Source organism: Denticeps clupeoides, chromosome 14 (genome assembly GCF_900700375.1).
Source record: "Denticeps clupeoides chromosome 14, fDenClu1.1, whole genome shotgun sequence".
Lineage (NCBI taxonomy): Eukaryota > Metazoa > Chordata > Actinopteri > Clupeiformes > Denticipitidae > Denticeps > Denticeps clupeoides.
Window position 1 is genome coordinate 4,089,965 of NC_041720.1, and position 13,885 is coordinate 4,103,849.

The 13,885-nt window shown below is 39.5% G+C and overlaps 1 protein-coding gene across 1 annotated transcript in view; it reads right to left on the reverse strand.

Moving 5' to 3' along the window:
* Window positions 1-13,501, reverse strand: part of LOC114763647 (uncharacterized) — a gene marked incomplete at its 3' end in the record, with an annotated part of 60,425 nt that extends 46,924 nt beyond the window's left edge. The window contains 6 exon segments of the mRNA XM_028953415.1: window positions 1,470-2,715; window positions 10,648-10,696; window positions 10,698-11,635; window positions 11,904-12,083; window positions 13,018-13,197; window positions 13,454-13,501. Of these exon segments, the coding sequence (XP_028809248.1) occupies window positions 1,470-2,715; window positions 10,648-10,696; window positions 10,698-11,635; window positions 11,904-12,083; window positions 13,018-13,189 (2,585 nt within the window).
* Between the last annotated feature and the right edge of the window lie 384 nt (window positions 13,502-13,885).

The following is a 13,885-nucleotide window of genomic DNA, read 5'->3' on the forward strand; positions in this document are numbered from 1 at the left end:
GGAGAAGTATGAAGCAGTGAAGTACGTTTTGGAGAAAATTTGCTATGATCAGCATCACTGGTATATCTGTGTTGACTTAAAGATGGTGAACTTTTTGTTGGGACAGCAGTCGGGGCTTACCATGTACCCCTGCTTCCTTTGCATGTGGGACAGTAGGGACAGAACTCATCATTACATACAGAAGGACTGGCCTGAGCGGAAGGAATCGGTGCCTTGCAGAGCAGAGAACATCATAAACAACCCTCTGGTGGACAGAGATAAGATACTCTTCCCACCACTGCACATCAAACTTGGTTTGATTAAGCAGTTCACCAAAGCATTGGACAAAGCTGGTGGCTGCTTCATTTACTTGTGCCAGGCTTTTCCAGGATTGACCATTGAGAAATTAAAGACTGGCATCTTTGACGGTCCTCAAATCAGTCAGCTCATCACAGATCCTCAGTTCGAAAAGTCAATGAACGAAGTGGAGCTGGAAGCTTGGAAGGCTTTTGTTATGGTTGTGAAAAACTTTCTGGGCAACAATAAGGCCCCTAACTACGCGGAACTTGTCACGAATATGTTGACTGCTTTCAGGAACCTTGGATGCAACATGAGCATCAAAATGCATCGCTTATACTCACATATGGATCGGTTTCCGGAAAATCTTGGATCTATGAGTGATGAACAGGGTGAGCGTTTCCATCAGGAGATGGAGAACAGGTACCAAGGTCGGGGGTTAGTCGGCCCCAAGTTTTGAACAGTGATGATTGAACATACAATTTCCAGATATAAAGTTAATGTTGTGGTTTTTCGAGACAGAAAATCGCACTATAATAAAATCAACTTAGCTGAAAAACCTGACCTGATCTACAAAAACTGATGCCATATTTGTGTTCTGTGGGCCAGAAATATGTTAAATCAGCAGAAATATATTATAACCCAGTGTTATGTTTCCTGGTTCTCATGGTTTTTCTGAGGTGTCAGGATGTCCCCTGCTGGGACAGGCCTGGTCCTGCCGGGGACCTTACACGTTTAAGGAAGAAAAGTGATTTAATAGCAAATGGCAAGACATATCAGAATCATCCTGGTCCTTCCCGGCCAATCCAGTACACCTTTACTGGGGCAGTGGCGGCCAATTGGGCCTGTAATCAGCAGGTTTGCAAGGTTCCTTTCATGGCTGCCCACTGGTCAAGTTTCGGATGTGTACACTGTGTATTGTGCTGCAGTGTTTCACAATGACAAATCACTTCACTTTACTTACCTTTCATGATATTATGGCATTTAATAATGGCCAAGTACATCAATGCCAACCTTTACATTGCCTTATAGTACATATAGTATAAAAGCACAAACTAAATAGCAGTTTGGGAATATGAAATTATACATTGCTCTATTGCTGCCAACCTTTGTGGAAAATGTGGTTTTGGGTAGGAATTGTAAAGTTTGTACAGTAAAGCCTGCACTGGTACTGCTTCTCTTCAAGATGTAACGTTTGGTGCCTCTTGAGGTTTAAGTTCGTTGTAAAACTCTTTCCACACTCCACACACTGGTAGGGCTTCTCTCCAGTATGTATCCTCTGGTGTATTTTAAGGTGTGATGCTCGTGTAAAACTCTTCCCACACTCCACACATTGGTAGGTCTTCTCTCCATTATGTATTCTCTGGTGTATTTTAAGGTGTGATGCTCGTGTAAAACTCTTCCCACACTCCACACACTGGTAGGGCTTCTCTCCAGTGTGTATCCTCTGGTGTATTTTAAGGTTTGATGCGTCTGTAAAACTCTTCCCACACTCCACACACTGGTAGGGCTTCTCTCCAGTATGTATCCTCTGGTGTATTTGAAGGTTTGATGCTCGTGTAAAACTCTTCCCACACTCCACACACTGGTAGGGCTTCTCTCCAGTATGTGTGTTCTGATGTATTTTAAGGCTTGTCACTCGTGTAAAACTCTTCCCACACTCCACACACTGGTAGGGCTTCTCTCCAGTATGTATCCTCTGGTGTATTTTAAAGTCCGATGCTTGTGAAAAACTCCTCCCACACTCCACACACTGGTAGTGATTCTCTCCAGTATGTTTCCTCTGGTGTATTTTAAGGCTTGTCACTCGTGTAAATCTCTTCCCACACTCCACACACTGGTAGGGCTTCTCTCCAGTATGGATCCTCTGGTGTATTTGAAGGTTTGATGCTTGTGTAAAACTCTTCCCACACTCCACACACTGGTAGGGCTTCTCTCCAGTGTGTATCCTCTGGTGTGTTTGAAGGTTTGATGCGTCTGTAAAACTCTTCCCACACTCCACACACTGGTAGGGCTTCTCTCCAGTATGGATCCTCTGGTGTATTTGAAGGTTTGATGCTTGTGTAAAACTCTTCCCACACTCCACACACTGGTAGGGCTTCTCTCCAGTATGTATCCTGTGGTGTACTTGAAGATGTGATGCTCGTGTAAAACTCTTCCCACACTCCACACACTGGTAGGGCTTCTCTCCAGTGTGTATCCTCTGGTGTGTTTGAAGGTTTGATGCGTCTGTAAAACTCTTCCCACACTCCACACACTGGTAGGGCTTCTCTCCAGTATGGATCCTCTGGTGTATTTGAAGGTTTGATGCATGTGTAAAACTCTTCCCACACTCCACACACTGGTAGGGCTTCTCTCCAGTATGTATCCTGTGGTGTACTTGAAGATGTGATGCTCGTGTAAAACTCTTCCCACACTCCACACACTGGTGGGTCTTCGCTTCTGTTTTAAGATTTGTCTCTGGTTTTGAACTGTAGACACATGTCTTTAACTGGTGTGTTTTTTCTTCAGTTCCCCTTTGACATGTTTGATCCGTGATATTGTTTCCAATTTCTGCAAATATAGGTACAATATGAAGTGAAAGTAGTAAGTAGTTGTGATCGGTAGTTTTTTCTATAATGTAACACTTGTTTGAAACAAAATAAAATTATAATATGGCATGAAAGTGGTTAAATTCTCCAGCAACAATAAAAATCACATCTGGTTATTCCAGTCAAAAAAATTGCAAAGAGTTGTTGTTGCCAATTTAGTGACTTTGTAGATAGATCTACTGACCTTTTAGATTTTTAACAAAAAATTGATGCTTTTGGAAAAAAAAGTTACTTTCAGTACAGAATTGTAACTACATTCTCCTGTAAACCAGGTTGAAACACGTGCTTTGCATAGATCATCTCTAATAATTAAATTGATCAGGCCTCTTTGTGTGTAGGTGTGTGTTTTGTGTGTCACCCAATATTTCAAATAACAGAATTCTTGTGTGGAACAGGTACATAATACAGATATTTCCTCTACAAGACTCACAGACAGAAGTCTTCTTAATTTAATTCTTCTTAAAATTGAGAAAGCTGCAAGAATTCCTACTAAAGCCCAAACAACTATAACACCCTTTATTCGACTCCACTCACCTGAATAGACTTCATCATCCAACTCGTCCTTCACATCAATTCCTGTTGGTTCCAGTGTTTTACCACAGTTCAGAAATGTGATGATATCTGATGTCATTTCTGGTTTATCTTACCATGAAATGAAGCAGAAGAACTTGTATTTCATTTTACAATAATCTCCCCATCAACAACATAATTCTAGAAAAATATTCTTTGACAAAAAGACACATGGAAAACATAATACAACCGACAAAGCAGGTTTCTGGAACTAAAAATTCACATAAAGACACACGGTCACCTTTTGAAAATGTTCCCCGGAGATTCCTCAGTTCCAGCTAATTTTACACTGAGCACAACAAACTCCAACTTCTCTCTGTTCGCATATAAAGGCTTGTAGAACACGTGAGCTGCTGCAGTCTTTTACAGCCAATCACAGCAGAGGGTTTTCTTATTTAAATTTGATTGGAGGATGTGGGGAAGTGGGCTGGACAAAGAATAGTGAAGAAAAGGTTTCGGCATTAAAAGTGAGAATGATCCCAGACATCAGTCTGAATGCGCATTTAGCTGCTATTTAGCGTAACTGTATCTGTGATAATATGTAGAAAGGAGAATCACTCACAGAAAACACAGGAATATTTCTTCTTGTTCAGAACAACTGTGCCTGGGAGCTTACTTGCTCTCTTATCTGGGTATATTTTACCCCAAGGAAGGCGATGGTGCCACTTACTGGTGTGGAGTGACATTAATGTTGCCAACTCCTCAGTAGATATTGCCATCCCTCTCAGTAACTGGAATGAAACCAAAAACACACTGGGCTTCTTGATTTATAAGTTCACAGATGCAGCTGATGTCAAACTGTTCCATGACCTTGCCATGGCTGCTGAATGCTGAAGTGGAGGGAGTGTTCAGCCAGATTTACCTTTACTGCATTTATCAGACGCCCTTATCCAGAACGACTTACAATCAGTAGTTACAGGGACGGGTTAACATCAGCTGCATCTGTGAACTTATAAATCCAGAAGCCCAGTGTGTTTTTGATTTCATTCCATTTACTGAGAGGGATGGCACACAACTGCTGGACCAGCTTGTCTATCGCTGCACAGGAGTAGGCAAGGAGCTTGGCTATTTTACTATTTCTCCAGGGTTCTTATTGTGGGGGTAGCAAGATCCTACCTCAGATTCTTTATTATACGCTGCACTGCAACTTAGATTCTCCGAACCTCCAGCACTGCTTGCATGGTCCCACCTCTGAGGGTACAAGGAAGACAGTCATCTAGACTCTTCTCTGCCCTGGCCCCACGGTGGTGGAATGAATTTCTCCTCAAAGTTAGAACATCGAAGTTGCTGAGTATTTTCAAACAGCAGCATATTTAGACTAACTTGTAAGTTTCTTACAGTCTGACTTATGTAAGAAAAACAACAACTGAGCAAATAAAATGATGGTATTTATGGTTGGGGTCCTAGTGAACCAGATTACTTAATTGATTGTAACATTGAAATAAATGTTCACAGATATCAAAACCTAAAAATTTTCTTATTTAAATTTGATTGGGGGATGTGGGGAATTGGGCTGAACAAAGAATAGTGAAGAAAAGGTAGGCGATAAAGTGAGCTACATTTTATATATTCTAAAGACGTGCTTACTCTTTAATAAAGAATAACCCTAACTGTACATTTGAACATATTTATATGTCCTTTTGATTTAGGCTATAACATGTGCACTTATACGTGTGCGTGGTTTTGGAGAAGAAGAGGCATGAGCTGAATTCCTATGTGTACCAGCACTGCATAAAAGCAGTTTGATTATAACATTATTTGGAAAATTAGCAAGAAAGAAAGCACAGCCTTTTAAGTTTTCTGAAGGATTTGCTATGAAATTTATCTTCCTGGTTCCTGGTCCCACTGTTCTTCTTTTGTTTTTTCTCAATTACAATATTTTGGTTTGTGGTGATGTTCAAAAACGTAATAAAATTATTTTCCTTAACAATATGACCTTTACTTTTGCCATTATTAAGTACCATATATTATATTATCCTGATTTAAAATATGTATACACATAGCTTTCCTCTTAGTAGAATCAGCCCTTGCAATATCTACCCTCCTAAACTGCCCACTTCAACTATATGCTGTACTTACTGTAAGCCCTGTAATGCAGCCCTTCTGTAGCTTTTGTATTTACACTCCTCATACATACACTTTACCTGTAAATGACTATTCTTCTGTACTTCTGGTTAGATGATAACTGTTTAATTGGCTTTTTACACGTTGTAACTTCACAAAGCCAAGTGTAATTTAGGACTAATATGTGAAGAAACAGCAGGTTCCTAAGTAATGCATTTAATATAAGTAATCAGTAATTGCATAAGTAGAATAGTTATATACATGCAGAATTTGTAATGGTGCTGATACACAGACAACAGAGAATCAACAACCTAACATAGGTAAGCTGAACGCCTGCGACATAAGGATATCTATTATATACATCGTACTGTAATTGTCTGCTAACTATGAAACCGAACTATATGGTGTTCAGTCTGTTCAGAAGTTACAACCATATGAATATGAAGAACACCCAAACTGTGTAAATGCATAAAGGTAAGCAGACAACGATTAAAGTGTTATAACCAATAAATTCACGCAACGTCTGTAATCATGCGCATCATGTTTGTCACGTGACCTGCCAGGTTGGTCCATTCATAAAAAAAATAAGAAAACGTTACTATCCACTGCGCTCAGCTAACGAGTTCCACGTGTCATGAGAACGCCCCCACGACCAACCTCCAAATCGGAGAATGCTGACCCAGCTGCACTCCCTTTAACCCGGCCTCCTCAACTCCTCTCACCACTCCGACCAGTCAAATCAGTTTTGCCATTCCTGACTGAATGCGCGCTCAAACTTGTGGACGACCCTGAGGTTGAAGCAGGAAATCTGTTTCAGTAATTAACATAAATCTGCAGTGATCTATGACCCTACTCAAAATTGTGAACTATTAGAAATAGTACCTGTTAGGTTTATCTGTCAGTCTAACATTTACTAAACAAAGAGAAGAAAGACACAAAGCATTTGAGTCCGTTTTACTTGCAAGGAGAGCGAATGGAAGTTACGCCTTACAACAGGCCTCTAAAAGCTCTGGCGTCCTTCATTGCATCTCCTTCTTTTATTTGGTAAGTTCATTAGGGTTCACATAAAATCACACCATATTAGTTAATAATTGTGTATTACACGTAGTCTTATGAATTGATCTTTGGTCGAGTCATGGTGACATGGTGACATGTTCATCTTCGTCTGTAGATTCTTCAGGTGATTGGACTCTGGTTCATCATAGTCTGCTTGTTGTTGGTCCTCAGGTCGCGGTCATGCTGTCCTGCAAACTTAAAACCTTTGCTCTGAGATTTGCTAATGATTAAGAGTTGTCAGTAATATTCCAAGGATTAATACATATTCGTGCTTAAAGGATATGAATAAAATAAGTAATTACATGATAACATATATACATTTTTCCAACAGTACCACTCGTTACATGCCTGGCCCAACACCGTTCTTACTGCATAACTCACCGCGGAACTTTGCTCATATGCACAGGTTTATGATGAATATGGATATTCATATTCCGGGTAATGTAAATGGGATGCACAAAGTTTTGGGCCACTGAGAACTCCATAGTTTCGGGTAAAATGGGATGTGCAGAAATTATATAAAAAAAAAGAGGTTTTACCTGCTTAGCTTCGACACTGTAGAACTCACCTGGAACTCTACACACGCAGATAGGTTTATGATGAATAAGGACGCTGTCAAGAGTGGGGTAGAGAGTGCGAGAGTGTGAGGTAGGAGGGATGCGTAGCTGGTTTTGTCAATAGAAGGTAGGACGATGTGTCGCTAACGTATTTCGATCATTTTAGTCCAATTAGTCTTTTTCCCCCCTACTGAACCAGGTTAGCACACCGGCTAACCCGCGCCTGCACCTGACAGGGTCCGGGCTGCAGCGGAGCAGAAACGTTGCGAACCGAGGAACGATTAGAACCCGTCGAGTCGTCATTTCTGACCCAGTTTCGCACGTCGATGATGGTTAGCCGCGTTAGCTTGCTCCTCAGGCAGCGTTAGCAGTACACACAAAGTATTTATTAATCACGTCTAAAAAAAAAAACATTATTGAGACATCCGAAATGTAAAAGGTCAGTATGTTTCCTAGTAACCTTCTGGTTTTTTTTTGTTTTATAAAATGAAATACAGATATAGACTTGCAGTGTCTACTAACTTTAGTTCAATATAATATAATAAGTACAGCCGTGTGGTATTACATTTAAGAGTTGGTGGGGGTGGGTGATTGGTGTAAAACACAGGAAATTTTAAATATATCTTAGTAAATATATACAAGTCAGAACACCATATACTACATTATAATGAATAAATCGATTTTTTTATGTTTACAAGCCAAATGCTGTTGCAGAAATGAAAAATGGTATTACTAGTGGTGGTAGTAGCCTGAAAGAGGCAGGTTCAAATCCCACTTACTACCATTGTGTCCCTGAGCAAGACACTTAACCCTGAGTGTCTCCAGGGGGGGACTGTCCCTGTAACTACTGATTGTAAGTCTCTCTGGATAAGGCCGTCTGATCAATTCTCTAAATGTAAATTAAAAATTGATGTGCGTTTAGCAATTAGAGCTGTAATCGGGCCTGAAAGGTTTGCCTGCGCTGGCCTGTAATAGAGTTGTTCCTCGCTGAGCAGCCATTTAGCTGGAAAGGTCACGGCGTGAACCGCCATATCCTGATTTATGACCTCAGCAATAAGGTGCAACGGCTAATAACATTAAGGACCCCATCAGGGATTCAGTGAATGAATCCCAGTTACCCAATGCCAGCTGCTCCAAAGCGCACAACTGAGTGATTAAAGGTTTTGTACTCAGACCTTGAAATTGGAGCCACGTTCTGAAACGTCGTGAAGTGTGGAAATAGGACACAAGAGAGCGCTATACCCCAGTTTACCACGTTACAGCATGCCTTATACTACAGTTATACCACTGTTTAATCCTGATTTACATGTAAGGTTTACCTTCCATGATGCAGCTGCTCCAAAGCAACGGGAATCAGGCAGCTGCTGGTCATGTGATGCTGTAATGATTAGTGATCATTTTGGTGAGATATGCTGGTGACATAATATCACATATGAATTCAAAGTCAGCATTGTGCAATGGCAAGTTTGTCGTTTTGAACATATAAAATTGATTATATAACAATAACATGCTGGTCCATTTCTCTCACTGAACCGGCAGATGCGCAACTGGAATTTAAGTATCGATACCAGTCCTTTTTTTAGTATCGAATCAATTTTTTTGACAACCCTACACGCATGTGGAGTTATGTACATGCTGGGAAAAGATGAGTTGATTGGCATAGCTGTGCGAGCCACGGCCAGAGACGAACTGGCTTGATATACAAGGAGGGGAGCACAGTGAATGTGCGCTATAATTAAGGCTAAAGCTGGTCCACTTGCAGTGAATTAATTGAAGCCTTATCAATATTTAACTTGATGTTAAGTCTTGTTAATAAGTCATAGTCATTAAACCAAGACAGAGACTTCATTCCACAACACCGCAATCTTTATTACAAAAAATACGACTAAATCGTGAGCGAATATTAGAGTTAACATGCATGTGCAAATGAATCAAAATTCTCAAATAAAAACAGCACAAAACATGCTTAAATCAAAATACTGTAAAAATACTGTAAAACTACCCACTTTGTCCTATTTACCTTTTTAAGACAGATACTAACTAGGTGTATGCATACCCATATACACACACTAAAACATAAACGAACATAAAAACACAAGGTAACTCCAGACCCGGGAAAAATAAAAGAAATACACTATATTTCAATCAGGTTTGGGAAAAATTTAAATAAGTTGGAGCAAAAAATCTAATCAAGGCCAGCACTAAATCAAAGTAGGACAAACACCAAATTGCTGGGAAACCAGCAATTCAAAATAAAGAAACAACTAAATAAAAACAAAAGGAAACATACAAAAAAAGCAATCAAATGAAAAACAATTAGGTTTAAGAGAGACAGACAGATATAGAGTAAAATATAATATCAAAATACAAGAACAAAACAGCAAATCGCAAACTGGAAGGCCACTCCAATTTACACATCATGCAACCTGCTCAATAGAGGACCAGGAAGCACAGTGCAACCAGACTTCAGACAAGTCACCACGACTGTATACCAAGAGCCAAAATCATTAAACAGGAGTCTATTGTCAAGGCGATTGAAACCCGTTGTCAAGAAGCCAACCAAAGCAATAATTACTCTCCCTCATGGAGATATGATGTCCCGAATTCTGTGCAACCGAGCCAAACAGAGAAAGCAACCAACCTCTCCTGCCACATGTGAACAACTTCCTTAGTAGTGGCTTAGTGGGTAAGGAAACAGATCCATAATCAGAAGGTTGCTGGTTCAAATCCTGAGCTGCCAAGGTGCCACTGAGAAAAGCACCGCCTCCACACACTGCTCCCTGGGCACCTTTCATGGCAGCCCACTGCTCACCAAGGGTGATGGGTTAAAAGCAGAGGACACACTTCGTTGTGTGAGAGATTTTTAAGACAGACGTCTACCCAAACCTCGCCCCTTAATTATTTCACATTGTCATAGGCTGCAAAAAAACAACTATAGACGCAATCTTAATTTTAGCTTTAGTCTTTGCGTCAAGCGGTCCTTTTAGTTATTATTAGTCTTAGTCACATCCAAAGGCCCCAAAGTTCTGGTCAAAGGCAACCTTTGAAGGAGGAAGGAGCTGGTCATAGCAGAAGTGTCAGCCATAGTGAATGAGCATCTCAAGATCAAGGCCATGACCTTTCATTATAGTACATGTAAAAGCACATATATAGAATCTCATAATACTTCAATTAATAAATAGCATTTTGGAGATATAAATATATGGAAATAGATCACACTATTGCAACCAACCTCTGGGACAAAAAAAATAGGTTTTGGGTAATCCAGAATTTCTGTAAATACACCATTGACAAACACTGAAAATTGATTTCATTTAGCAAGTCCTGTTTGTTCAAACATTCAAAGATGCTTTTACTACATGCAATGAGTTTAAATATAATTTAACAGGTGTGATCATATATGATATCAGTTCAACTATGTCTGTACACTTGTAGGGCCTTTCATATTAATATTGGTAAAGTATTACACTGGTAAAACTACTCTCGAATGTGTAATGTGTGTTTCGTTTTAAGGTTTGACTTAGTTGAAAAACTCTGGTAGGGCTTCTCTCCAGTATGTATCCTCTGGTGTTTTTTTAAGGTTTGATGCTTCTTCAAAATTCTTCCCACAATCCACAAACTGGTAGGGCTTCTCTCCAGTATGTATCCTCTGGTGTATTTTAAGGTATGATGCTTCTGAAAAATTCTTCCCACACTCCACACACTGGTAGGGCTTCTCTCCGGTATGTATCCTCTGGTGTATTTTAAGGTGTGCTGCTCGAGTAAAACTCTTCCCACACTCTACACACTGGTAGGGCTTCTCTCCACTATGTATCCTCTGGTGTTTTATAAGGCACGATGCTTGTGTAAAACTCTTCCCACACTCCACACACTTGTAGGGCTTCTCTCCAGTATGTATCCTCTGGTGTATTTTAAGGTTTGATGCTTCTGCAAAACTCTTCCCACACTCCACACACTGGTAGGGCTTCTCTCCAGTATGTATCCTCTGGTGTATTTGAAGGTGTGATGCTTGTGTAAAACTCTTCCCACAGTACACACACTGGTAGGGCTTCTCTCCAGTATGGATCCTCTGGTGCTTTTTTAGGTTTGATGTGTCTGTAAAACTCTTCCCACACTCAACACACTGGTAGAGCTTCTCTCCAGTATGGATCCTCTGGTGTATTTTAACGTGCGATGCTCCTGTAAAACTCTTCCCACACTCCACACACTGGTAGGGCTTCTCTCCAGTATGCATCCTCTGGTGTATTTTAAGGTTTGATGCTTGTGTAAAACTCTTCCCACAATCCACACACTGGTAAGGCTTCTCTCCAGTATGTATCCTCTGGTGCTTTTTAAGGTTTGATGCGCCTGTAAAACTGTTTCCACACTCCGAACACCTGTGGGTCTTCTTTTCAGAATGGATTCTTTGTTCCGTTACAAAGTTCTTCTCTTGTTTTGAACTGTAGACACATGTCTTGAACTGGTGCATTTTTTCTTCAGTTACCTTTTCACATGTTTGATCCGTGAATTTGTTTCCAATTTCTGCAAATATAGGAACAATTTAAATTGAAATTTATACTATTTACACTGTGTAACTTCATGTGATTGGTAGTTTTTTACGCAATGTATAACACTTGTCTGAAACAAATATGGGGTGGCTTTTAATTCTTTCTTAAAAAATTATTCCACTTCTCGCAAGATATTTGCATTAGTTTTGGTATTTTTATATGTGTTCTTAATCTTCACACAGCTATGTGACTTTTGGCAAATTCCTTCTAATATCCAAATCACTTTAACCTGAATCACTCACCTAAATAGTCTTCATCATCCATCTCTTTCTTCACATGAATTCCTGTTGGTTCCAGTGTTTCACCACAGTTCAGAGATGTGATGGTATCTGATGATATTTCTGGTTTAACATCTGTGCTGTTCTGGTCTACACTCCACAGATCAGTAGGAAACAGAGACGGACTGGGATCCATCTTGGGACCTTGGAATGAAGCAGAACATGTTGTAATTATTCTTTGACAAAGACACATGGAAAATACAATAAAACAGACAAAGCAGGTTTGTAAGAATACATAAAGACACACAGTCACTTTCACAAATATTTCCCTGGAGATTCCTCAGGTTCGGCTAATTTTACACTGAGCACAACAAACTCAAACTTCTCTCTATTCTCACATTTTGAGCTTCATAGTAAGAAATGTTTTAAAATTTTTACTATCATGCATACACAGAGGTACACGAGTACACAAACTCACGGACTTGCATACATTTTTTAAGACACTTTCTGTGCCACTGAACTCTGGACATATTGGGATGCCGTAATAAATGTCACACATATTTTAGCCTCCACTGGTAGAAGTTGTAGGTATTTACATGCAGTAATGTAAAGCACAGGTATTAACCATATTGGTGAAGCAAGAAGCAAATGCCTTATGTGGTTTGTACTAATGTAATAATGGGATAACAGGGATAAAAGTTCTCATTCAGATGTGTTTAGGGCTCTTGTGCCCTGGCTGGTGGTGCAATGAGTCCACAGCTGTAAATAAAGATGATGAAAATTCTTCTGCTATAATTTACATATGAGTTCATTCTTATCAATAAAAAACAAAAGGCTGTGAATATTTATGTATATGTGATTTATCATTTCTTATTTTTTTTATATAAATTAGCTAAAACTTTTATTTTCACGTTGGCATTATGGGGTGTCACCTTTAAAAGCGATTAATAATTCATTAAAAATAATTTTTTTAAATGTAATTTATTTAAACAATGTGGGGTGGTCTTTCTTTTAAAAAAATCCACTTCTCTCAAGACTACTTGTAAGGTTTTGGTATTTTTAAACTGAGAAAGCTGCTAAAATTCATACTAATGTTCAAAGCACTTTAATGCCCTACAATCTTTTTAACTCCACTCACCTGAATAGTCTTCATCATCCGACTCTTCCTTCACATGAATACCTGTTGGTTCCAGTGTTTCACCACAGTTCAGAGATGTGATGGTATCTGATGATATTTCTGGTTTAACATCTGTGTTGTTCTGGTCTACACTCCACAGATCAGTAGGAAACAGAGACGGACTAGGATCCATCTTGGGACCTTGGAATGAAGCAGAACATGTTGTAATTATCCACCCACAAAACATAGATCTAAACAGAAAGATATTCTTTGACAAAGACAAATGGAAAATATAGTAAAACGGATAAAGCAGGTAGTGGGCTGGAAGGTTTCGGCATTAAAAGTGAGAATGATCCCAGACATCAGTCTGAATGCGTATTTAGCTGCTATTTAGCGTAACTGTATCTGTGATAATTTGTAGAAAGGAGAATCACTCAGCGAAAACAGGACTATTTACCGGGAAGCTGCAGCTCTCGCTGGGTCTACTTGCTCTCTTATCTCTATCTTTTACCACCAAGAAAGGCGGCGGCGCCACTTACTGGTGCGGAGTGTCACTGCAGGTCGGTGTTCCTACACTTTTCATTACAACGATTTCATTATCTTTTTTTTCTTTGCATAAAAGCATATTCAAAACATGGCCAACTTAAAACATTAACAAACGCCTGAGCAGTACACTGGTCTTTGCCATTTTGTTTCAGGGTATCTGCAGGTTTAAGGGAGCCAAATTAAAGACTTTTAAAGTCATTTTAAGGAAATTTTCATTACATTTAAGACTCTTCATTTGGTTTGTCTAATACACTTGGGCAGAGTTTTTCTCTACAGACACTGTAAGGACTATAGATGCTCTTCTGAATTATTATCTTTCCAAATATCTGTAATTTTTTGTTAG